The sequence below is a fragment of the Acomys russatus genome, chromosome 11 (assembly GCF_903995435.1).
Source record: "Acomys russatus chromosome 11, mAcoRus1.1, whole genome shotgun sequence".
Lineage (NCBI taxonomy): Eukaryota > Metazoa > Chordata > Mammalia > Rodentia > Muridae > Acomys > Acomys russatus.
This window is the reverse complement of record NC_067147.1, coordinates 4757381-4784449: the sequence shown is the minus strand read 5'-3', so window position 1 is coordinate 4784449 and position 27069 is coordinate 4757381. Positions and strand designations below refer to the sequence as shown.

General features: G+C 46.1%; 1 protein-coding gene across 4 annotated transcripts in view; it reads right to left on the bottom strand.

Moving 5' to 3' along the window:
- LOC127195358 (TBC1 domain family member 8) overlaps positions 1-27069 on the bottom strand; it is a 160767-nt gene that overhangs the window by 92319 nt on the left and 41379 nt on the right. Inside the window, exon 1 of one of the 4 annotated variants that reach the window (XM_051152727.1) lies at positions 2169-2442. The exons of 2 other annotated variants lie outside the window; for them this stretch is intronic. In XM_051152727.1, coding sequence (XP_051008684.1) covers positions 2169-2295 — 127 coding nt within the window. In that variant the 5' untranslated portion in view covers positions 2296-2442. Of the gene's footprint in view, positions 1-2168; positions 2443-27069 lie in introns of those variants that run through there. One more of the 4 variants, XM_051152728.1, reaches the window with a different exon arrangement.

The following is a 27069-nucleotide window of genomic DNA, read 5'->3' as shown; positions in this document are numbered from 1 at the left end:
CCTGTTAGCCAGTCTGCTGATTTCTCTGCAAAAAAGAGGCCTAGAAGTAGCCAGAACACCCATCATTTCAGCCTTACTATTTCCTTTAAACACACTGTAAACCATAAACTCTTACATTATTACAATCTGCCAATTACATTTCTATGTTCTCCCACAATTGCCAGACCTCACTGGTCCTGACTGGGCAACATTCCTACTTGCCTGATAAAGACAAGTTCAAGGGTAATACCCTACATCTGGGTTGCTCAATAAATGTTCAAAGGTCAAGAGTCAGGCTGCAAAGGGCATCTCAACCTGAAAATCAACAAGAGATTCTAGGTCTGTAAGAAAGGAATTATCTTCTCTTAGTTGGCTTTCCCCTTTTCCCATTTATCTTGTTGCCATTAAGAAATGTCTGAGCCAGACATGGTGACCCCTATAGCTCCCTGCCCTCCCAGAGCTGAGGCAGCAAGAGCATGGGGAGGCTAGCCTGGGCTACATATTTTATACTATGTCTCCAAGAGGAGAAGAAGAGACATTTCTGCATTCTCACAAGAGCAAGACAAAGGAAACACAGGGAAGAAAACGCCACAGGGATCCCAAACACAAGACCTGAGCAGGGAGGAGCCCGCACTGCTCTGAACTCAGTACAAATGAACTCTGTACATCTGAGCCATAAACTCTCTGAAGCCTCACGCAGCACCGAGAGGCGGCTCTGCCCTCCCCATGTGGACCCTGCTACATGGAGAGTACGCAAGACGTCAGGCCCTTACACTCCACCTGGCCCACCGATTCTTTCCCAGGGCAGTAAGCACAGGTGGGCAGGGCTGAAAGTCTTAGGGAACAGGCTGTTCTTATGCCTCCCAGTTTACAAGTCTCCTGCCCAACAGTCACCCTCCGCAACAGAAGACCACCTACCTCTATGCCAGACCCTCTACTTAAGCCACGGTCCTCAGTGCTCAGGGTACACACACAGCCCTCTCCAGCCGCTTGGCCTCCGCGGCAGCACGGTACAGTACATTTCCAAGTTCTTGTTCTCCCATCTAAACCTCACTGTGCTGCTCAGGGGCTCATAAAAGTCCCAGTGGCCTCCTGCCTCCTACAGTAACTCTTCCCCCACGAAGCTCAGGGAGACTAATGTGTCCCCACCCCACCCCACTGCCATATCCAGGACCCTTCACTGTCTACTACTAACCCTTTCACCGCAAGCCTGCCGTCTTTTACCCACTCCTGAGGTCTCTGAAGCTAAAATATCCTGCCTTTTGTCACATGGCTTTAGGGGTATTTCCTCAGTTTCTCCAACCAGGCTGTACTCCCAAAGGGCCTTCCCCTGACTGGCCCAGGAGCAGACAGTCACCAACAATTAACCTGGGCACACAGTTTCCGCCCAGTGACTTCCTCAGAGCCGTTCAGTAAAAGGTTGTGAAAGGGCCATCATCCTAGGCCCCTTTTATCCTGGCTCTTTATCGAAAGGATTCATTTCGATCCCCTGGGTTACAGTACCGCAATTCTCCTTCACCAATTAAGCCGACGCTCTAGCTAATAATGCCAGCTGGTCCCAGTTTCTAACAGCTATGAGTGGCAACTTTTAGGAAATGCCTTGTTTTGGGCAACTTCAAAGCCCTAGGTTTCTGTCCTATCATTCCCTAAAAGACACGGAACGGAGAAACAAACTGCTGCGCTTGATTTCACTGTTCCTATTACAAACTTAGGCACTGCAGTGCCTCAGTTTCCCTTCGGAGCAAGGACAGCCCCTGGCTCCTGAACCACAAAGTCCAGGCTCTCTAGAGCCTTCCGACAAGGGTCTGGCCTTAGGTTCCCAACTGCAACACCACCTGGAGCTACAGCTGCGTCCAGATGGCCAAGTTCAGGCCTGCCCGGGCGCACCCTTCTGTCACCTGGCGGGGCCCTAGGGCGCCCGGACCCCGCAGCCTTTGGGCAAGCTCTAGAAGCCACTTCTCCAGCGTTCGCGAGCCAGGTCACATCAGATGCACCTGCCTCTCCCTGCCCGTGGGTCCCTAAGCTCCCAAGCCCGACCGGAGCTCGCGTGAGAAACGAAGGAGAAAGGAAAACAAGCCATAGGCAAGGCCGTCCTGGCCTTGGCGGCTGCCACCGAAACACCACCTGCGACGCGGCCGGTCAGCAAGCAGGGACAGAGGCCAGGCCGAGCCTCCGCGCGCGCCCCTTACCGGTGAGGCGGCCGCCCCCCTCGCCGTGCCCGCGGCGCCGCTGCAAGACGAAGTAGCAGCTGCTCTTCTGGGTCACCCAGAGCTTCAGCGCGTTCTTGAGCAGCACCTCCTCCGGCTTGAGCCACATCGCGGCGAACCTGCCGCGCCCGCGGGCCCCGGATCACATCGCCACAGCCGCCGGCCGCACCGGGCTGAGCCCGCTTGGACGGAGGCGGCGGGGGCTGCGCGCGAAGACTGCAGCCGGAGCTCCTGCGAGTCCCGGAGCGCCGAGACCACGGTTTGCCGGGCTCACCCCGCGCTGCCCGCCGTGGCCCCGCCCCGGCCGAACCCCGCCCCGCCAGCCGCGGCCCCGCCCACCTCCCCCGAAGCCACGCCCCCGCCGCCCGCCCTGTAGCTTCGGTGGCGCCTCCCTAGTTTCCTTGTCCCAGCAGCTCCCTGCTAGGGTTCCGGAGTGGCGGGAGGAAATCGTAGCCACAGCCAGATCCCTCCCTCCGGTCTGGGACCCGCCGATTCTCTAATTCCCTCCTTCCCGGGAAGAAGCAGGCAACAACGCGAGTTGTCTCCGCGCTCCTGGTTCTAAGAGGTGGAGGAAGGACGCGGGGAAAAAGACATCTTGTTACCCAAGATGCTTATTGCCTAACCCAGAGTCTTAACCTTGGAGAGTACAATGCACGCCAGTAACCTCGAGTGCGTTGAGTTTCAAATAACCAAACGCTAACATGAAAACCAGAAAGCATTATATTTGGATTTTTAAAAAATACTGCGCTCTTTATTTTTTTAATTGACACATAATAACCGTACATACAGAGTACATATTTTAGCACATGTATACAGTGAGTATAGGGTCAGAGAAATCGCCTTTCGTTAATTCAAATATTTACCATTTCTTCTTTATTACACTTTATTTATTGGGGAGGGTGTGGCTCAAGACAGCCAGTTTGGCATGTGAGAGTCAGAAGAGACTTGGTCTCCACTATGTGGATCCTCGGATCGAACTCAGGTCATCAGGCTTGGCAGCCGAAGTCATCTTGACAGGCCCCGGTCATTATTTCTCTTAGAGCACATGTCTCGTGCTTCCGTAAGGCTCCAGCTGAGCTGTGGGAGAGGGAGAGGCGTAGGGACTGCAGGCAAGCATCAGACTATATGCTGAGCCTTGAATGGCCCTCCAGAGGCATATCAGATAGAACGCACCACAGTGAGAACCACCCCTGGGGGTCTTCTTCACAGAAATAGAGGTCTTGAGTCTATTCTGAGAAAACACCATAACGTGCAACAGGAGCCACAGGCACATGGACATAGGATTTTAAATAAATATTCCTTCTAGGCTGTAGTAGAAATAGATAGGCAGGAGCTGTCCTTGAAAAGGCTGAGGGAGGGGGTCCAAGTGTTCAACGTCCTCAACAAAGAGAGAGAAAAGTTTCCTTTAGTCCCTGGGTTCTGACAAAAGGACAAAAGGTGGTTGTTAACTAGGGCAGAACTGGAAAGTAGAGGCTGAGGAACTTGTCCTGGGGAGGATCAGAAACTCTGGTCAGATCCAGCAGACAGGAGCCCCCCTGTAGAAATCAAAGCTAGTAAGACGGGAGGTTGGGGGATGGGAGCACAGTGGAGGGGTGAGTAAGCAAGGTTTAGTGCTGTGTTGTATGAAAACATCACCATGAAACCCATTTCTCTGCAGGCCAGCCAAAAAATAATAAAGAGAGAAGGAAAGGGGGGAGAAAGGGACAGGAAAGAAAGCTGGCAAACAGGAAATCTGTAAGCCATAACCACTTGCACCGAGCTGCCCCAGACTCAAGAAGTCAGGGAGGAATGGTAAGAAGAGATTTCTTTGAGAGCCGGTCACCAGCAACCTCCCCTCTCAGAAGCACACTGCAGGCTGGAACCATAGAGATGAACTGGATATTAGCCTGCCATCGTGTGACAAAACTGCTGGGGAGACACAACACACACGTCCACTGACCCCAAGTAGGGAGCCCATGACAGACCAAAGTATGGGTACCACCCAAGTCCAGCTTGGTGAGCCAATGAGTTTCACTGGGTTACATATTGTAAGTAATACATGTGAGGGGTTAATTAGGAGATCAGAAATGACACAGGGGCAGCTGCATCACCAAAGCCTGTGCCAGCATGGGTGATAGCTCACAAAGATGGGAAACCGGAAGCCTACTACACAGCCTGCAGGCAGGAGAGTGCCCTTGCCAGGTGCCTGGGTTGTCTAAACCTCTTCAGGCAGATTGGCTGTTTTCTGCTTCTTCCAGGTAGCTGGTCTAACAGTAGAGTCTCCTCCGCAGCCTTGATCTGTGGCATCTGAGAAAGGACTCTGAGCTTTTATTGTTACTCTGGCAGAGGGAGGCCATTTCAGGAACTTCCTGAAGCTGTTTGCTTACCTTCCTGTTTAAGGAGCCTTCCTGCAAGATGAAATATTTTAATCTTGGTGGAAACTGTTACACAGCACCCGCCCTAAGTGCTGAGGGCTGAGGACACTGGGGATGCACAAATTCAATGTTCATGTTCTGGGGAGTGTAGTTAAGAAAGCTCCAGAGAAGAGCTTTTACTAGATTAGAGCTTAAAAAATATACATGGGCTTGCCACGGGGTCAAGCCTAAAGGTTCCTGGATGCGCCAGTCTCTTGAAATGAGAGACGAATAAATTTCTATTCTTTATAAATTATTCAGTCTGACCTATTATAGCAGCAAAAATAGACAAGACATGACACACACACACAGACACAGACACGCACACACATACACAGACACAAATACACACATACACACACACACACAGAGTGAATATCAGCTCTTCTTATGTAAAACCTCCTGACCCATCAACAGTCACTCGTTTTGTAATTATTAAACATTTCGCTGTCAAATGTTAAAAGTGAGAGAAACAGGGGCTGGAAAGATGGCTTGGTGGTTAGGAACAGGACTGCTGTTCTTGCCATCTGGTTCCCAGCACTCAGATAGCTCCAGGGGTCCAACACCCTCTCTGGCCTTTACAGGCACTGCACTCACCTGAACAAACCCACAGACACACACACACAAACACATAATTTAAAATACTGTCTTGTTGGTCAGTGGTGCACACCTTTAATCCCAGCACCCAGGAGGCAGAGGCAGGTGGATCTCTGTGAGTTCAAGGCTAGCCTAGTCTACAGAATGATTGCAGGGAGCCAGAGCTACACAGAGAAACCCTGTCTCCAAAAACTAAAAAAAAAAAAAAAAAAAAAAAAAAAAAAACCAAGAAAGAAAAGAGAAAAAAGAAAAAAATCTTAATCTTCAAAAACAAAATCAAGGGGAACACAGAGAAGCTACTCCGTCTTACATGTCCTCCCATCTCTAAGGTTCCCACCTTCCCCTCTCATCACCTCTGTCAAAGAGAAGCCAGTAGAGGGCAGGAACACTCGGCATGCTGTCTACACTGCTCGGCCTTCCAGACACAGAACAAGAAAGGGGGATATGGAGGGACTGGTGGGGAATACATGGCACAAGTGCACACAGCATCTCCGTGTCACTCGCCTCCGGATGCTAGTCACCCCTTTATGGTGTTATCATGGGTTGGATGGTATCTCTCAAAATGTCTAGGGTGGAGCTCTAACTGTCCCTCCCCCCAGCACCTCAGACTGTGAGTTCACTTAGAAATAAATCAGTGCAGATATAATCAGTTAGATGGGGGTGTTATTACAGTGGGTCTTAATCCAGTGAGTGGGATCCTTGTCAAAGGGGAAGTTTGGGCAGACACACAGAAAAAGCATCATGTGCTGTCATGGTTTAAGTAAAATCCGGGAGCTCAGAGAGAGCCTGGATCATCCGCAGAAGGAACCAGCCCTGGTGACACTGATTGTGGGCTTCCAACAAACAAAACAGAGAGACAGTGACCCTCTACTTAAATAGTCTAGTTTGTGGTACTTTGTTAGACCCATTCTAGCAAAAGACTGTGGTTGCTTCCTCAATCCTGACTGCATCTGTGCAGCACCAAGTTGCTTCCAAACACTCTGAGAGGGATTCTGGTTCTGGATAGGGCCCTGGCTACAGCTAACTGTACACAGGGGACAATAGTATGCAGCTCAAAAGACTGTGGGATTACTCGCAGTGGCCCTGGCGGTGGTGTGAGGAGTGGGTAGAGAGCAAGGCTTGGGGGCTCTTGCTGCTGTTAAATGTGGTTGCTATGACAACAATGATAATTAAAAAGATTGTACAATGAAACGGCTATTTGTGACTGCCCTGAAGAGTTAAAAAAGAGGAAAAAAGACAAACAGAAAGGAAGGAAGGAAGGAAGGAAGGAAGAGCGAGAGAGGGAAGGAGGGAGGGAGAGAAAGGGAGGGAGAGAGAGAGAGAGGGAGAAAGAAAGAGAGAGAGAGAGAGAAGAGAAGGAAGAAGGAACCATGAAGCATTAAATTTTAGTCTCAGGGTACAGATGTGGTGAAATTTAAGACATTCTTACGTGTGTGGCCACAGGACAGGCAGGCTTTTCTGATCCTAAATATAATTGTGCAGGTTACAGAACTGGGACAAAGGTTAAGCATTTGACCTCAGCAAGCTCCGTTGCTAAGATGAGGACACTGGGAAGACCTAAGTCATAGCTGCATTTTGAAAGCATTTGGATGGACACAAACATGCAGATTCCCGAGATCCAGGCCTCTCAACCCACTGCAGAGAAAACAGCCTCGAGTCACTCTAGCACACACACACACACACACACACACACACACACACACACACACACACACCATGCCATCATCAGCTCCAGAACCTTGAAAAACAGTCTCTGTGGGAGAGAATCTAAGGTCAGTTTGGGGAAGATGAGTAGAAATACATTACACACCTCAGAGTTGAAAAATCTTTCCCATATGTACTGGGAAGAAGTTGGAGGTCATACGTGGGGTCATTGTCTAGAGCGTCAGGCCAAGGTTGAAATATAAAGTTGGAGTCAGCAATACTAATAAATATTCACATACTTGTGATTATTATGTGATGAAGAGGTACTGAGTATCGAAGGAATCTGGGGGAACGTCACGGTGCTTGTGAATGCACATGCATATGCTACGTGCTAGGGCCTGTGACACCAGGGACGCAGTCCACTGTGTGCTGTACAAGCTCGGGCTTGATCTCCCAGAACCAAACTCAGGAAAGTCAGTGGTGCATGATTGTAACCACAGCTCGGGGACACGGTGACGGGAAAGGCCCTGGGACATGCTGGCCGGCCAGTCTAGCTAACTCAGCAAGCTCCCAGCTCAGCCAGAGACCCTGTCCCCAAAAATAAGGTGAAGGGGCCGGAAAGAAAAACAAACAAACAAACAAACAAACAAGCAAACAAACATTTAAAAATTAACTATTTTAAAAGCTAAAGAACAGTTCAGGGGGACACTTGACATCAGTGTCCAGCCTCCACATGCATGTGCAGACACACACACACACACACACACATACATGTATATATACATGCAAGCAAAATAATTTTTAAAACGTTTTGAAAGAGCACGCTGCAGAAAAATGGTAACAAATAATTTTTGTTTGGAGCAATGTAAGTAAGCTTCGGGCCATACAGATGTTTGTGGTAACAGGCTTTTCTTTAATCCTAGCACTTAGGACACAAGGACAGAAGGATCTCTCTAAATTCCAGGCTAGATAGGACTAAATAGTGAGACTCTGTCCCACAGAGAGAGAGAGACAAAGACAGAGAGAGAGACACAGAGACACAGAGAGAGGGGACCCCTGATATTCTCAGATTATCATGATTTATACACATAGTTTGTATACAATTTTGTATGACAATGTTTTGTGGGCAATTTATTTACTATAATACCTTGTTATGTCCACATTACATATAACACATTAAATCATATGCCCATCTATCTGGTCTTCAATTTCTCCTTTGAACCGGTCTTAACATTTTTCCAGTTTCCCCAACTAAAGAGTTGAAAAACATCTCTGGTGAATGTTCATTTCATAATTATGCCCCAAAATCGTGCTTTTAGCTTTGAAAGTTAAACTTCACCCATAAGAGGAGGGATGCAGTTGAAAGATTTCTAAACTTAATTTGTTGTAGTTGAATGTTTTAGAAAGGGGAGGATGGGGCTAGGGGATCGTAAAGCAAGTGCCATGTGTGCAGTTTGACTGCCACAACCCAATACAAAGCAGAGTGTGGTGGTGCGCACATGTAGTTCTAGTGCTGGGAAGGCAGATACAGACAGACACCTGGGCCCCGCTGGGCAGTAAGCCTCGCCCAGTCCCAGAGCTCTGGGTCCCAGTAAGACTCAATAAACAAGGTTGAGGGGCTCAGTGGTAAAAAGCACTTGATGTTCTTGCAGAGGCCTCAAATTCAGACTCCAGCACTCACACCAGGTGGCTCACAACCTCCTGAAACTCCAGCTCCAAGGAGATCCTGCCTCCCTTGGGCCCTTGCACTTAGGTACACATATGCACGCACAGACCCATACACACTCATATAATTAAAAACTAATAAGCCGGGCATGACAGTGCACACCTTTAATCTCAGCACTGGGGAGGCAGAGGCAGGCAGAGGCCTCACATGCTGAGGTCCTCCTAGCATGGATGAAAGGAAGAGGATGTCCGAGGAGCCATGCATTGCACAAAAGAAAATGAAGGAGCCCAGGGCTAAGTGACCAGGAGAAGACAAGCTGCTGCCAGACTTCACTGTAAGCCACAGCTGCAGCCACCCAAATGGGCAAATTCCCCCTTGAGTAAGCTTTAGGTCTATACCTTGGATGGACACAGCCTTGAAACGCTGACCAGTAAAAGAAAGTTTAGTCTAGAAGTTAGGACAAAGGGCACATGCTTGAATTTTGCAATTGTTTGCATGGTTCTTAAAAGAAAATTGGGAATAGTGTTACCTTAAGACCCAGCTATTCCACTCCTTGGAATATACCCCAAAGATGCTCCACCACACAACAAGGACATTTGCTCAACTATGTTCATAGCAGCCTTATTTGTAATAGCCAGAATCTGGAAACAACCTAGATGTCCCTCAGTCGAAGAGTGAATAAAGAAACTGTGGTACACTTACACTATGGAATACTACTCAGCTATTAAAAGCAAGGAAATCTTGAAACTTGCAGGCAAATGGATAGAACTAGAAATGATCATCCTTAGTTAACCCAGACCCAGAAAGATGCACATGGTATATACTCACTTATAATTGGATACTAGCCCAACATGGATGTCCCCTGAGAGTCTTCATTTAGTGGGGGACTGGGACAGATGCTGGGACTTGCTATTGGGACTCCAGGTGAGAGTGGTATGGAAGAATGGGGAGATAGAAGGACCCAGAGGGTCCACGAACCCTACAAGAAGTCCATAAGGCTGGCAGATCTGGACCCAGAAGGGGCCTGCACAAACCGCTGTACCAACCAAGGACAATGTGTGCACTAAACCTAGACTCCCTTATTCAGATCTGGCCAATGGATGGGACATTGTCCATAGTTGTGTAGAGAGCAGGGACTGCCTCTGACATGAACTCTGGTTTCCCCTAATTGACCACTTCCCCTTGGTGGGGAGGCCTGGTGGCACTCAGAGGAAAGGGGAAGCAGGCTATCTGGATGAGACCTGATAGGCTGTGATCATATGGTCGGGGAGGATGTCCCCTTCTGTCACAGGTCTAGGGGAGGGGAATAGGGTGAAAGAGGGAGGGAGGGGAAAAGGGAAGATATAAGAGAGGGGACAACAACTGAGATGTAATCTGAATAATAAAATTCAATAAATAAATAAATAAATAAAAAGACCTGGGGTTTGAGGAGATCCACAGCCCATGGCTGTCTCTAGGGGCACTGATGACTCCATGGCCACACAGTCAGTCTTCCAAAGAGGCCACTGTTTGTTCATGGCAACTCCCCTTCAAATCCAGTGCCACTTCCTTTTTGGATGTAAGATACCATACTACTTATTTTCTTGAGGTTTTTTTTTTTTCTCAGCCACTTATATACATTTACATATTCTTCCCCCCCCCCCATCCTAGCCATTAAGCCTTTAAAAAAATCCCATAAATGGCAATTTAGGAATTAGAGCTACGGTATGAATATTATAGAGTCCATGTAACTCAAGCCCTTCTAGCCAATGTGAAGAAAAGTGCTCTTAGCATTGCTATATAAAACTATATTGTAAAATATTTTATGTATGAGGAAAATATCTTTCCAAAGGAGCTTGAATTCCCTAACCACAAAGAAGTGATAAGAAGGTGGGGAAATTAATTGTGTTGCTTTGATCAGTCCTGATATTAAAGCATCATACTACATAAAGCCCACGAATATGTACAATGCTTATATATCGGTCAGATTTTCTTTTACCTCATATAGGATCCCATAGCCGTTATCCCAGCACACAGGCCTTAGAGACAGGAGGATCATGGGTTCAAAGCCAGTTTTGCCATATATAATGAATGTTAGACTAGCTTGGCCCACAGAGGGAGATCTTTTTTTTTTTGCCAAAACAAACCAAACAAAAAACAAAGATTATTAGCTAGATAGTGGCACGTGCCTGTAATCCCTGATACTCTGAATGTTGAGGCAGGGGAGGTGTAAGTTTAAGGCCAGCTGGGACAGTTTGGTCAGGCCTTGTCTCAAATTAAAAATAATACAGGGCTGGGGATGTAGCTGGGTGGCACAGAGCTCACCTGGTATGGGGAAGGTGCTGGGTTCATCTCTAGCCCTGCAGGACAGTTGTGGACCAATAATCACAGAGGAGACTCGTTTCTCACCCGGCGTGCTCACTGCACACTGCATACACGAAAATAGTGACTGCACCTCACACAGTTGTACAATTAAGATACTTACTTTAAAAGGAAACGTGCTGGAGCTGGGGAGCTGGGCCACAGGTGAGAGCACTTGGGGTCCTTCGGAGACCCTACGTCAGCCGCATCACAGCCACCTGTTGACCTCTTCTGATTTTGTGGGTATTCCCATGCGTGTAGCCTACACTCACATGCGCGCATGCACGCACACACACACACACACATACACAAGTAGACAAAATGAGGGCCAATGTCTCTAAGGACTAACTATAACAGTGAAAGAAAACCCTCATCTCTTCTCAAGAACAGAAGGGACAGGAGCATCCGTGGCTCTGCCTGTGATTAAAGGTAGGGGTGGGGGTGAGGGGGGTGGGGAGGGTGGGCTCTTGCTTCCTCTCCTGTAGCCACACCCATGTTCAGGTGCTGCTCAGCTGCCTCTGAGCATCCTCTCCTGCCTGGAGCCCTTCTCTTCGCACATACAGAGGAGGGAAACGAAAAGAAGAGAAACGAGTAAGAAAAATAAAATATTCTGGGAATATGTTACACCAAGCACCCCTCTCCCCCCAAATTTAGACATTTCTGGTTTCCATTTACAATTATTTCAAAAGGGGTGTGTGTGTGTGTGTGTGTGTGTGTGTGTGTGTGTGTGTGTGTGTGTGTGTGTGTGTGTGTGTGTGTGTGTCTGTGTGTGTGTGTGTGTGTGTGTGAGACCTGTCTGGAGGCCAGAGATCAATGTTAGCTGTCTTCCTTAACTGTTCTTCATTTGTTTGTTTTGTTTATTGAAAAAAAAAAAAGTCTCCCTATGTAGTCCTGTCTGTCCTAGACTGAGCTGTGTGGACTGGAGGTCCACCTGCCTCTGCCTCTGCCTCCCCAGGGCGTGGATGAAAGGTGGGGAACAGCATGCCTCACCTTATTTTTTGTAGTAAACTCTCACTGAACCCAGAGCTCATTTATCAGCTGCCTGGCTGGCAGGCTCCAGGGACCCTCTGCCTCTGCTCGTCCCTTGAGAAGGGCCCTCACATGGGTACTGGGGACCAAGCTCAGGCCCTCATGCCAGTGCCCGGCACTTTACCAGCCGAGACTCCCCTCAGACCCCATAATTAACACTCGCTGACCCACTTTCACATTCTCTTGGAGAGTTGACATTTGTTCATGGCCCTCCTCTCATTATTGCTCCAGATTATGGTTCCGTGTTTCCCTTGGCTTGTTTGTCACAGGGTCTCATGGACCCTGAGGTAACCTCAGGATGAGCCTGAACGTCAGATCCTCACACCTGCACCTCCAGAGCGCGCAGACTATACATGCACGGCATCATGCACAGTTGATGCAGTTCTGGAGCCTGGTCCCAGGCTTAGTGCATAGAAGGAAAGCATTCTACCAAATGAGCCGCAGCCCAGCCTGTAGTTTCCTCTTGTGACATATGTGCTGTGAAGGGCAAGAGTCAGAGTACAGGCTCTGTGCCCATCTAAGCCACCCTCTGTTCACAGGTGTGTGCAACATCGGTCAGAGGAGAATCACGATAAGCCAACACATTTCCTTCTGGTTTTTCTTTTCTTTCTCTTCTTTTCTTTCTTTCTTTCTTTCTTTCTTTCTTTTTTTCTTCTTTTTTTTCTTTCTTTCTTTTTTTTTTTTTTTTTTTTTTTTTTTTTTTTGTTGTTGTTGTTGTTTTTGTTTTGTCTTTTGTTTTTGTTTTTGTTTTTCAAGTAAGGGTTTCTCTGTATAGCCCTGGCTGTCCTGGACTTGATTTGTAGACCAGGCTGGCCTTGAACTCAGAGAATGCCTAACTCTGCCTCCAGAGTGCTGGGATTAAAGGCATGTGCTACCACCAGCCAAGCCAACACATTTCAAGGGAACATTCAGGTCAAAAAAGACTCACTGAGTGCTTGGCTAGTGTGCACACAGCCCTGCACACAGTCCACAGCATCAGATCAACGGATGTGTTAGCACAATCCCAGCACTCAGGAAGTAGACGCAGGAGGATCAGGAGTTCCAGGCTAGCCTCAGGTTACAGAGTTGGAGGCCAGCCCGGTCTACAACTTGAGTTCACAGCCTGCACCAACAATAAAAGAAGTGCTGAACATTTAACAGGCTGGCACTGTGAGAAATTACTGCTGTCAAAAGATAAGTTCTGTGTCGTGGCCCTGCATTTCACAGGAATGCTACCCAAAGACAAAAGTGGTGCTCAGGGTAAATAGATGACCTTGGTTGATAGCTGGACCACATCTGTAATCAACTAAAGCCCATGCAGCTGGATCCTTTAAGGTTGGAAAGAACAAAAAACAAAACCCACCTTAAATAAACGTTCTATCAGTCGAAGGACATGGAGGAAGGGAGCTTGGGGCTCTTCTTTGCTCTGACCTTTGTTGTAGGTTCATCTGCCCTGCTGTCGAGGCATTAGAGCCTGCTCTTTAGGATCCCAGTGTAGGCTGAAGACCAGCTGAGACATCCCGCCTCATCAGCCGTCCAGGCTGAATAGCTACCAGGTTCTTGGACTTGCGGCTGGGAGGCAGCCATCGGTGGACTAGCCAGCCACTTGTTCTAGCAGTTCTGTTCCTCCGGAACTCTGATCAATACCATGTCTTCTTGATTTCTCATGCTAAAGTTAAAAGTGAGTCCCTGTTTACAGATTAGGAAAGCCATCCCCACCCACGCTTAGGAAATGGCCTCTATTTCACATGAGATAGGTAGAACTTAGTCCACAGCTTTGCTGAGTCCCCAAACCAGCACCTTTTCCTGGTCCACACCTCAGTGCTGGGTTCAGTACTCACCAGGCGGAACAGTGTCCTGGATTTCTCCCCTGACATAGCAGAAAGAAGCTGCCACCACCACCACCATTGTAAGAAACATCAAAGGAGGGTCTTTCCTATAAAACTCATGCTTAGGACAATGAATTCAAATATTTACACACACACACACACACCCCACCTTGTAAGACTTTTATGCAAATATTATAATCCCCACCACCTCCTCTGTGGTGAAATACAGGTCCTCCTCTGTATTCCAGGAATTTGATGGCCTGGAGCTGTGAGCCTCTTCCCTTCCTGGGCACCAATTCTTTTCCGACTGTGAGCTGGGGCCCAGCCAATAGGAAACCAGCCGTCTCCTCCGTGTCTTTACTCTTCTGAGCACATCCTTTTAATTGGATCAAGAGTGAAGTTTGCCTTCTCCAGACACCCCAGTTGGAACGGTGGCCTCTTTCTTTGGGACCCAACACATTTCTGACAACTATTACCAGCATGGCCTTCAAAGATGGCAGATCTAGCTCCCAGCATTTGCTTTCTCTAGTTTCTAGTGTGGAACCGCAGGCAAGTCCCTTAGCCTCAGACAAGTGCAGTTTCTTTACCCAGACAGAGGAGTGCTTCTCACTGCAGCCGCCATGGCCGCTGTGTGGTGGCCTCGGTCACTCACTTACTATATATAGGCTTGTCCTATACACAAGTACTAAAGAGAAGCTGTTGTCATCACCTCTCGGTAACCAGGGCCCTGGCATGGCAAGTCTCCCTCTACCTGCCACTCTGAAGTTGCTTTCCCAATTACGAAGGCCGAAGGACCTGCCTTAGTGTTCTTCCAAGCATAGGCAGAGGTCAGCATCCAGGAAAAGAGGTTGGTAGGACATAAATAATGACCCATCTACACCTAACCACCATCAAAAGCTGTGCGGCTCCACCGTGAGAAGCGAGGTCCCAGGAACCAGGAGGAGGCCCAGGAGAGCAGCTCCTTGCATCACCCGCCAACTCTCCACCCTACCCCTGACTATGCCCCCCTCATCCTCCCTACCCTCCCCCCACTGAGTTTTGGGTTTTTGTTTTGTTTTGTTTTTGTTTTTGTTTGAGACAGGGTTTCTCTGTGTAGCCTTGGCTGTCCTGGACTTGCTTTGTAAACCAGGTTGGCCTCGAACTCACAGCAATCCACCTGCCTCTGCTTCCTGAGTGCTAGGATTCCAGGCTGGGCCACTGTGCCCAGCTTGGGTTTTGGTTTTTTTCAAGACACGGTTTTTTGTTGTTGTTGTTGTTGTTGCTATGGTTTGGTTTTTTGTTGTTGTTTTTTCTTTGTGTGTGTGCGCGCGCGTGCATGCATGTGTGCGTGTATAGCCCTGACTGTCCTGGAGCTCACTCTGTAGACCTGGCTCTAAGATCTCAAACTCACAGGGATTGGACTGCCTCTGCCTCTTTGTGAATGTCTTGTAGATATTGTTAATAGCTGGTTCCATTTCCTCACTGTCATGAATAGAGAAGCCAGCCATAGGCATGGATAGGCATTTAGTCCTCTGGTAAGAGGTGAGATCATTAAGTGACAGCGTCCCACTCAGCTCAAGTTGATCGTGAACTCACTATGTGGCCAAGAATGACCTTGAACTCTGCCTCTACCTCCCACGTCCTAGATTATGGTACTGTGGTTAATTCTACAAAGTGTGGTGTTGCACACCTTTAATCCCAGCACTCGGGAGGTAGAGGCAGGCAGATCTCTGTGAGTTTGAGGCCAGCCTGGTCTACAAAGCAAGTCTGGGACATCCAAAGCTACACAGAGAAATCCTGTCTTGAAGGAGAGAGAGAGAGAGAGAGAGAGAGAGAGAGAGAGAGAGAGAGAGAGAGAGAGAGAGAACAATTCTAACCAATTAAATAGATCTTCAGGGGGCTGGGGAGATGACTCAGTTTTAAACAACTTGCCATGCAAGTGTAAGGGCTGAGTTCAGGTCCCCCAGAGCCTAGAGAAACGCTAGGTGTGTGTGTGGCAGGTCACTTGTAATCCCAGCCTCTAAAGGTGGAGACAGAATTCCCAGAGCAAGCTGGCTGGCAAGACTAGCCACACTGGCATTGGGCACTGGGTTTAACTGTGAGACCCTCCCTACGGGATAAAGTGGTTGGGTCATCAAGGATGATTGAGTCCAACCTCTGACTTCCACATGAACAAACATCCATGCAGACCTCCACCCTTGTGTCACACACACATGCAAATACGCATATACACATACACATGAGAACGGGGATAGACTTCTGTGATAGAGCACTTACCTGGTCCAGTACCATCAGTACATGCCAAACTTCTTTAAATTAAAAAAAAAAAAAAAAAAGGTCAGGTCAGGCCAGGTGTGATGGTGTACATGAGGCAGGAGGCAGGTGGATCACTGAGTTTGAGGCTAGCCTGGTCTACATAGTAAGATCCAGGATAGCCAGGGCTACACAGAGAAACCCTGCCTTAGGGGGGAAAAAAAAAGAAAGAAAGAAAAGAAAATGTCTGTGGACTCTGAGGCTTTTTGTCTGTGCAATCACTTGGCATGTGAGGCCATTTGATTTATTCTTTTTTTTTTTTTTTTTTTTTTTTTGAGGTGGGCAAGAATTGTGACATGGTCCTGCTGTCAATCTCCCTGTAGCCCAGGCTGGCCTCAACCCCACAGCTGTCTTTTCTGTTTCAGCCTCTGAAGTGTTGAGATCGTCGGAGGCTCCAGTCACCCTGGCATCTATTCCAGTTTTGACCCCAACACTAGAGATGAACCCCAGGGCCTGCTACATGTGAGTGGATGCTCCACTCTGTCCTCAGCCCTAGATGTCCATTTAAATTAGTCATATCTACACAGTGACACTTAGGCATCACACATGGTAGTGTTTCCATAAGGCTGTAAAAGAGTCAAAACTTCCTCTTGGCCTGTGATACACACCAGGCGATGACATAATGCATTAGTTACATGAGTGGTGCAGCTAGCATGAATAGACTTACCGTGCTGTCGGCCTACGAAAGCATCACCTGTGGGTGATGCCTGGAACATAGTGTACATAGCCATCAGCGATGTGCACTGGTGAACTATTGCTATATTCTGCAGGCTCCTCCTACGTGTTTGAAAAATGCAGCTGCATACCACTGTTATACTTTATGTAATGTCATGACCTCCAACCATAAAATTACTTTCATTGCTACTTCGTAATTGTAATTCTGTTACTGTTATGAACCATAATGCAAGTATATGATATGCAGGATATCTGCCATACTGAGAGCCTGGCTGAGGTGTTTATATTCTTTCCTCTTTCAGAACGCCACTGAAATGACTGTGGATGAGACCCACAGGCCGATACAGGGCTCAGGAGAGTAGAAACAGCAGCCCAGTTAGCAATAGCGTGGAAGTTGACTTGGGATAGAAACCAGTCTAGAATATGAAAAGTAGAGAACTAGAGAGATCCAGAAGGTTCCGGTCACAGGGCTGAGCAGCTTCCACCGTCAGCTCTGCAGGCCTCCAGTTTCCTCTCAGGCTAGGGTGGAGACAAAAAATGGAAATTAAAAACATTGGCTGACACTTTAGGGAACATGCGAAGGGGTTTTCCCCACACATAGGAGAGTAAAGAAAATGCCAAGTGGGCAAAAAGTGACCCAAACATCCTGACATTGGAAGCTCCTCTGAAAAAGATAGCTCAGCTCCTTGTCCCCACAGTGAGGGGCCAACAATGAACACCACGAAGCACACACAAGGCGCACGGGTCTGCTTCATCTGGCTCATTCTAAAATAGGAATGGACCACTGAGTATCTCAGCACCCTGGGAGAAGTGCGATGAGAGGCAGGAGACTCCAGCAAACAACACCATGAAAACTAAACCAGACATAGCCAACACCGGGAGCAGATGACACTGAAAACGCTCTAGGGAAATCTGGGCATGGTGGCACACCGTCATCACTGCAGGTACTCAGGGGCTGAGGCAGCCTGGGCAACCTAAGCAGACTCCATCTCAAGAAAACAAAACCAAAACTGAAGAGGTCTGTAATGAAAGTCTTCAGAGAATAAGACACTGCGCCATGACACAGGAGCACGGGCTTTTTTTTTTTTTTTTTTTTTTTAATGGGGAAAGAGACTAAGAAAGGAAAGTGCTGAAGTAAAAGGGAAGTGAAATTGCAAACATGAGAAGTTAAGTAAAAAGACTGGGAGTGGAGCTTGAGGTATCTTCCCAGGAGGCAGAAATAACCAGGCAAAGGTGAGGAGAGCAATACAGATACAGCGAGAAGACAAAGTATCCATTTAAATAGCTGGGCCTCTAACAAATTAAAGTTTGTAAAGAAGAAAACAGACACCAATCTAAAAACAAAAAACACGTACTTAGCCAGAACTGGAGGATATGACTCTCTACATTGCAAGGTCCCAGTTTCAAAAGCAAACTTGAAGGCCAAGGGTGAAGTGCATGTGCTCATGAAGGAAAATAGACCTGGGCCAAGACACATCACCACACTAGTTAACAGAACCCATGCTAGACTTATGATTCTCAACCCTTCCCAGGGAGAACAGAAAGGTCACACACAAAAGATGAGGCATAGAACAGAGCTCTGGTCTCATCTCAGATGCTGGGATGAAATACTCTAACATAAAAGAGCAGAGAGAAATGATTTGTTTCAGCTCACAATTTCAGGTAACTATCCAGCTTTGTGGGGACTTCAAGGCCGCAGGTAATTAAAACAACAAACTATATTACATGTCTGGTCCGAGACAGAGAAATGAATGCATGCACTGCTCAGTTGCTTTTCTCACTCTTACACAGCCCATGCCCAGCCCATGAAATGGTGCTGCCCACAAACCATTCTTCCCACATATCTAGGCAATCCCTCGTTGAGCCTCTCTTCCAGGTGGTTCAAGGTTGTGTCAAACTAATGGTTAAAACTAGCATGTCAGTCAATGGTGTACTTCGCAGGGCAAATGCCAAAGCTAGAAGAGAGTGGAGCAAAGCCTTCAAAAGTCTGAGGGAGGATAATTTTAATTTAGACATTTTTATACCCAACTATCATAGCTAGTTTCTTTACTACTGTGAAAGAATGTGCAAGAAGAAGCAACTTGAGGGAATTTACCTGGGTGAAAGGACACAGCCTATTACTGTGGAAAGGCACAGAAGAGTGAGGCTTCTGGCAACACCGCATCCAGTCAGAAATCGGAGAGGACAGAAACTGAACCACACAAAGAAACTTCCAGAGCAGCCTCTCAGTGGCCCCAGGGTTCTGATTCCATCTCAAAGACTATTTCCAGCTGGCAATCAAACATTCAAACACATGAGACTATGAGGCAAATTCCACAGTCAAATCACAACATTCTGCCCCTGGCACCATAGGCTCATGGCTCTCTCATAATGAAAAATGCATTTACTCAGATTTCAAAGGTACCTGTAGTCGATTATTATTATTTAATTTTATTACATATATGTATGGGTGCTTTTTCTTGTATGCATATATATGCATTACAATACCCATGGAGGCCAGAAGACAGTATTAGATCCCCTGGAAATGGAGCTACAGATGGTTGTAAGCCACATGTGGGTGCTAGGAATCGAATCTGGGTCCTTTGGAAGAACAGTGCTTAACCCCTGAGCCAGCCCCTCCCCCAGACCCTATGGTTTTCAACAATCCAAACACTGTTCTAAAATCAAATGTCTCTTCTGAGACTCAAGACAATTTCTTAAACATGAGATCTTGGAAATAAAAATACACACTACATACTTCCAACATATAATAAGAAGAGTGAATATTTCCATTCTGTGGCCAGGGGACCCCACAGAAACCCTCAAATGCCACAGGCTATTGACACAATCTGGTGGTAAAGCCTCATTGTTGCAGACAGCGCTTACATATGTCATTAAACACAGGGTTGATCCAGTGCCTGAGCAGAAGCTTCCCCTGTACTGACTATCATTCATGGTACAGGCAGGTTCTCTGCATGCAACTGGAGAAGGAAAGTAATCCTTAATTTCACCAAGTAATGTATTAAGTCTGCAACTTACAACAAAGACCAGCCTGCAAGACACACCTGGGCAATAGTGGCACAGATGTTATGGGAGTGACCAACCACTTTTATGATTGGACTTAAGGCCCACTGCGTGAGATATAACTCATACCTAACACTGAGAAAATGGCTAATCACCTCAGACTAGATAGGTCATGGGCCTGGGGAAAACTTTATACTATTTCTTTTTTTAAGATTTATTTATATATTTATTTATTATGTATACAGTGCTCTGCCTACATGTATATCTGCAGGCCAGAAGAGGGCCTCAGATCTTATTATCGATGGTTGTGAGCCACCATGTGGTTGCTGGGAATTGAACTCAGGACCTCTGGAAGAGCAGTCAGTGCTCCTAACCTCTGAGCCATCTCTCCAGCCCCCAACTGTTATTTTGCTAAAGGAATGCAGCAATAACATGACAAACTGCTATACCCATAGGCGAGTGCCTTCCTTGGTCCTCATCAGAGATGATGCTTCTTGAAATAGATGGGGAATAGCACAGACCCCATAACTGGACAGTTTGCAGAGAGTGAGAGAGGTTGGAGCATTCAGTCTGCAACAGTCGTCTTCATCAAACCCCTCCCCTAAGGGCTCACAGGACTATGTGTAGGAAGAGGTGGAAAGATTGTAAGAGCCACAGGAGATGGAAGACTCCAAGAAAGCAGCATCTTCCAGACACAACAGAGGGCATCAGATTATTCAGGATGAGACCGGGAGGAATGTGATAGCTTCGTGCAGAGCTGGAGAAAGGGTTTGTGTTGAACACACACATGTAGCAAAGCTTTAGATATAGAGATTTGAAAGCCAAAAGAGACAAAGCTCTATAAGGAAAGAACTGAAGTCATACTACACAAATATGGCTTGTCTAAGAACAGTACTGATTTATTAAAAAAAAAAAAAAAAACCTAAGTCACTGAATGTTAGCTTATGCGTAAACATAATAACATCCTTTAAAGAGAGAATGGAGTCAAGTCAAGACTGTGTAGTTTAGGAGAGGAGGAAAGTTAAGTCCTGGAGCTGCATGTGGCTTGGTGGTGAGCACGCAGAGCATGTGGCTTGGTGGCAGAGCATGTGGCTTGGTGGCAGAGCATGTGGCTTGGTAGCGAGCATGTGGCTTGGTGGCAGAGCATGTGGCTTGGTGGCAGAGCATGTGGCTTGGTGGCAAGCATGTGCCTCAAAGCTCAGCTCTGGGTCCAATCCTTAGCATCACAAAAATAATACAAAGCAGATATTCACATTGTGTAATGAAAAGTTAGCAATATCAGACACCGCACACTGAAAGCTAAGATCAGTAACAAGAACAAAACATTCAGAAACAGGAAGATTATCTCTCCGCCTCTGAGCTAAGACCAAATATAAAACTAGAAAGAAAAAAAGAACAAGAATTAAAACAGGTTGCCTGTGAAAACATCAGTGCTGCTGATTCCCAGAACAGAAGAACCAGACCTGACAGGATTCATTCCTCTCAGCATGCTGGATGCTGACGTCCTGCATCCTTCATGTTCCAGCATGAAGTGCTTCAGTTGCTGTTCCTCATCAGAACAGGACAGCTTCGAAGAATGCTTCCAATCCCAATTGGTCCAGCATTTCAGACTGTACCAAACAGGACTTTAATTAAGCCTGGAATTTATCAACATTTAGAAATTGGATCACAAATGCTATTCCTAGTTTGTTTAACCATTTCCCCAATTTTATTTGGGCCCCTCCAATGCTACTATTTATCCTAAATCAGCCAGAAGAAACCTTAAGAGAATGAGACCCCATTTCCTCTAAGGGGGGTTGCATAGGCATTTGGTTACTTTATTGAGCTATAGATCCTTATTTTAATTGGGAGTTGGTTATAAGTTATTATTGGTCTTATTCAGAGAGAAAACAAGGTTGGACTCAGAGATGTCTCTCTTTTCCTTTATCTTTGTTTCTTAGGTTTGGAGATAGGGGTTGAAAGAAAGAAGGAGAAATATAGAAATATATAGGGATGATAGGACCAAAAGTGGATTATTGAATCTATTCCTCAACTTAATGCCTTAATTGTTACTAACAAGATTATTTTTAATTCACTGGTATAGAATTTTGTATATTGATGCAAAATAAGTTTTTGTTTGTTTATTTGTTTGTTTGTTTTTTGGTTTGGTTTGGTTTGGTTTTCCAAGACAAGGTTTCTCTGTGTAGCCTTGACTGTCCTAGACTCACTTTGTAGACCAGGCTGGCCTCGAACTCACAGAGATCCGCCTGCCTCTGTCTCCCAAGTATTGGCATTAAAGGTGTGCACCACCATGCCCAGCATAAGTTTAATTTTGATACATTGGTATAGAATTCAAATTTAAGATTATTATTCACACACACATATACTCTAATATGAAGTATTGTACCCATAGAACTCAACTATAATTCAAGGTTTACTCCTAGTTCCTTAAACATGCTATTGCAGGGAGCTTAGGGTAATTAAGTAATACAAGATAATTGTTGGTTGATCAAATCATGGTCATGTCTATTACTAGACTATTTTCAATCACAAGAATATACGTCCTAGGTTTAACAGATAGACATGATTCTATAGCTATATAAGGTAAAATAGTTAGATAAGGTCTTCAAAAAACCATAGATCTACAGGATATGGCATTTAAACAGTTTTTTGTTGTTGTTTTTCGAGACAGGGTTTCTCTGTGTAACCTTGGCTGTCCTGGACTCGCTTTGTAGACTAAGCTTGCCTCAAACTCACAGAGATCTGTCTGTCTCTCTCCTGAGTGCTGAGATTCAATGTGTGTGTCACCACACCTGGCCCTTAAATAATTTTTTATTACAGATTCTTTGACAATAAGACAGGTTAACTCCTGGCAACACTCAGCCGACCTCAAAGAAGATGATGAGCATCAATGAACCTCCTTATGGAGATGGCTTCAAATGTGGCAAACCAGCCACTGGGGAAAATGTCCTCATTTCTGCCACAGACAGAAGTCTGCCTAAAAATAGGCAAGCTTGCATGTAGATGGCCAAACTCTGCCAAGACAGGGTAAACTAGTCCTCAATAGTTCCTGCCTCACAAATATGTCTGTCAGAGATATTGGGCCAGAAGGCTGAAGATGATGCTCCAACATTATAGAGAGTTTTAGGTGGCTGTTCAGGCAGCAAACTGTCTCTGTCATTTTCTCATTTTGGAAGCTGCTAACCTGCACTTCCTGTCTACTCAGATGATTGCTTTTATTCCTGCTCAAGTCTGTGATGGGGTTGAAGACCAGATAGTTTAGTTTTACAATTAAGCTTAGTTTTTTAGGAGTTAAACAACTTTTTTAGGTCTAGATAGATGTTTTAAGTTGATAATGACAAAATATGATAGATATTGAATTACATTCAGTTTAGACACACCAAGATAGGAAAGATGTTTTCCTCAAGGTTGCCAAATACAAATAGCCAAAACACTATGAATGTAACATTTATATAGTTCCTGATTGGTTTGTGGTTCTTCTTGCTATAGGCAGTTTCTTGTATATATGTATAATAATATAAATATATGTGTAAAAAAGAATAATAATTTTTTAAAAGACTAAGATGAGGCCTATACAAACTTGGCGCGTATTTTCTATTTTGAGGTAGAGTCTTACCATGTAGCTCAGGCCAGTCTTGAACCCTAAACTCTCCCCCAGTACACTTGCATCACAGGCATGGGCCACCACACCTGCCTTCAATATAAAGATTTTCAAATGCATATTCTTAGAATTAGCCTTTCAAACACCATTACAGAAATTAAGAAGACATTTACCATATTTGTTGGACCATAAGATGCACTTTTCCCCCAAAAGTGGGGGAGAAATTAGGGTGCGTCTTATGGTCCAATTGCTGTTTTTACTGTTTTTCTTGTTTTACTGTTCTAAAAACTGGATGTGTCGTATGGTCAGGTGCGTCTTATAGTCTGAAAAATACAGTATTTATTTTTTAATTAAGTGGAAGGAAATGAATAAGTATTACTTTCTTCCCTGTTGTGACGCTAACTAAACTCAGCCAATCAAAAGACTGTCTCTATAGAGAGTTGTCTAGATTTGACTGAGCACAGTCTTCTCAGACTTCATGTCAAAGAGAAAGAAGAGACCATTGTCCAGATGAGGCCTGAGGCAGTGTTTTCTCAGCACCTAGAGAGGGAGATGATGTTTCAGGTTTGGTGGGAAAATCATCTGTCTTAGGAGAAGCCAGATAGAGCTAGGGCCTTCAAGGTGGAACAAAGGAGGGAAGAACAGAATGAGAAAAATCAGGGAAACCAGCTGAGAACAGGCCACGACAGAGGGCACTGAGAATGAACATCACGTTAACTACTCTGTTGCAATTATTCATTACATTGAAATTTTTTATTTACTTGTGTGCATGCACGTGTGTGCACGCGTGTGTGTTTCTGTGTGTCTGTTTGCACATGTGCCGCAGCATGGGTGAAGTGGTCAGAGGACCACTTATAAGAGCTGGTCCTCTTCTTCCACCACGTGGCATCCAGGGGTCTCACTCGAGTTGTCAGCCTTGGTAGTCAGTGTCCTACCCACTGACTAGCCCTCATTACCTGCCTGTTTCTAATTTTAGGGGTTTTTGTCTGTTGGTTGGTTGGTTGGTTTTTTTGAGACAGGGTTTCTCTGTGTAGCCTTGGCTGTCCTGGACTCATTTTGTGACTAAGCTGTCATCGAACTCGCAGAGATCCACCTGCCTCTGAGTCCCAGAGTGCTGGGATTACAGGTGTCCACCACTATGCCTGCCTCTGTTTTTATTTTTTTATTTTTTTTTATTTTTTTGGTTTTTCGAGACAGGGTTTCTCTGTGTAGCCTTGGCCATCCTGGACTCACTTTGTAGACCAGGCTGGCTTCGAACTCACAGTGATCCGCCTGCCTCTGCCTCCCGAGTGCTGGGATTAAAGGTGTGAGCCACCACGTCCGGCTTGTTTTTAAATTTTTAAGACATTCTTTTATATTATAATAATCATTCCTAAGGAAGGAGGGGGGAAGCACAAATCATGTTTATTCCACTGCTATAACAAAGTGCCACAGACTAACAACTTAGAGAAGAGAGCCTTACATCCCAGAGTGCTGCGTGCTAGAAGCACGAGATGAACATGCCTGCACATGCATGAAGAACAGCAATGTGGAAGAATCAGCCAAATCAACCCTCTGCTCACCGACTTGCTTTCTGGTCATGGCGTTTCCTCACAGCAACAGAAACCCCAACTGAGACAGCCACCAACCAGGGACCAGATGGTCAAACACGTAAGCCTATGGGAGAGATCTCTCAGTCAAGCCATTACAACCTTGATTACCTCTTCCAAAGGTCTTTCTCCAAATACAGTCACACACTGAGGACCACTGGGAACTGTGATCTCATAACGTGCATTTTAAGGGGATACAATTCTAGGAGGCAAAAACTCAGAGGGTGCTCAATGGTGCGCGTTGGAAACCATATACCTCTCCCACCCACCTCAGACACACATTGTCACGCACATTTTACAGACTTCTTAGTGTCAGTTCTCTCAAGGTCAATGCCACGTGGTACAGTTCATGCAGAAAGGCATGGCAGCCTTGCTTACAACCACAGAGGGAAATGAGCAATGGACCTGACCCCAGAGGCCAGCACTTCTCTGGACCTCTGGCTTGTGGAAGGCAGAATGGCGGGGAACAGCATCTCCTAAGTGCCCCTGAGAGCAAAGTGAGAGGAAATGAGAGAAAGATCAGGAAAAAGATCAACAAGTTCCATGACCTGAGACTCTCTAAAGTATTGTAACCTTGTAACCCGATGGACAAGATAAAATGTGGTCCACCATCTTTTCACAGTGAAAATCTGTTTATTTGAAAGGTTACACTTATCTGTGTGTGCATGCACACGCAAAACGTGCCTATGTGTTGTGTGCCTGTGTTGTGAGGGCATCGCACAAGTGTGTATGCACATGTGTGTCCCAGAGGTCAATGTCAGATGTCCCATCTCTTCATTGCTGACTTAAAATAATTTCTTACACATTTCAGATGTGAGTCTAAGTCTCTCTGCTCAAGCTACCATAACAAAATACAAAGGAAAGTGTGCAGGAAATGAAAGACATAGATTTCCCCTCAGTGCTGCAGGCTGGAAGTACGCAGCAAGGGCTGCTGAGAACTGCTTTCCATGAGACCTCTCTCCTTGGATAGCAGATGCCATCTTCTTGTTGTGTCTCACATGACCTTTCCTCATACATGACCTTGGCATCTCTTCCTCTTTTTACAAAGGCCCCAGTCCTCTTCCATTAGAGCCCACTTTTGTGGTTCCATTTTGCCTAAATAACCGTTCTACTTTTTATTTTAAATGTAATATTCTTAATATATGCACACAATGTATTTTGATGATATTTACCTCTTAACCCCTCCCCTAATTCCTCTTGGAATCCACTCCCACTTCCCCACCCCAACTTTGTGCTCTCTCCCCCTTTTTTTTTCTTTTTTCTTTTTTTCCTTAAATAACCTATGGCGTCCAGTCTGTGCTGTCCATACACTCATGGCTGCAGAACCATCCACTGGATCACAGTCAACCTACCAAGTGCCACATTCTAGAAGAAAATGAGTCTCTCTCCCCTAACTGCCTTGTAAAAGGCCCTATCTCCAAATACAGTCTCTTTGGCTGCTGCAGCTTCAGAGTATACATCTGAAGACAGCACAGTACTGTCTGTTTTTGTGGCTATAACAAAATACCTGAGACCGGTAACTTACAAAGAACATAAAGTCAGTCATGTGGCTTACAGCTCTGGAAGTTGTAAAGTCCAAGAAGCTGTCCTGGCAGCTGTTCTGCATCTGCCTCACTCTACATCAGAACACGGCAGAGGGCATCACATGGCAAGACAGAAGAAGCATACAGATTTGGTTTCTCTCTCTCTCTCTCTCTCTCTCTCTCTCTCTCTCTCTCTCTCTCTCTCTCTCTCTCTCTCTCTCTTTTTTTAAAGAGTTGTTTATTTATTGTTGCGTATACAGCGTTTCACCTGCATGTCAGAAGAGGGCACCAGATCTCATTATAGATGGTTGTGAGCCACCACGTGGTTGCTGGGAATTGAACTCAGGACCTTTGGAAGAGCATCCAGTGCTCTTAACCTCTGAGCCATCTCTCCAGCCCATTTGGTCTCTTTTTATAAAGGGGACCTCATATAACCCTGGACTACCCAGACTAACATACCAATTTCAGCATCAAATATTCATCATGGGCTTGGCATTGGCAAATAATATATCTAAGTCCTGTATCAGGTGTCTGATGCCCCAAAGTCGTCTCCTACTGTGGGCTCTTTTCTCTCACCTCTCTCTCTCTCTCCCTCCCTCCCTCCCCCCTCCCCGCTTCTCTTCACCTACTCCTGTGTCCTCACACTCTCTCCACAATTCATTACCTCTTCATTTAGTGCTGCTCTTATGTGTGTGTGCTTAGAGCTGACCCTTGGCATTAGAA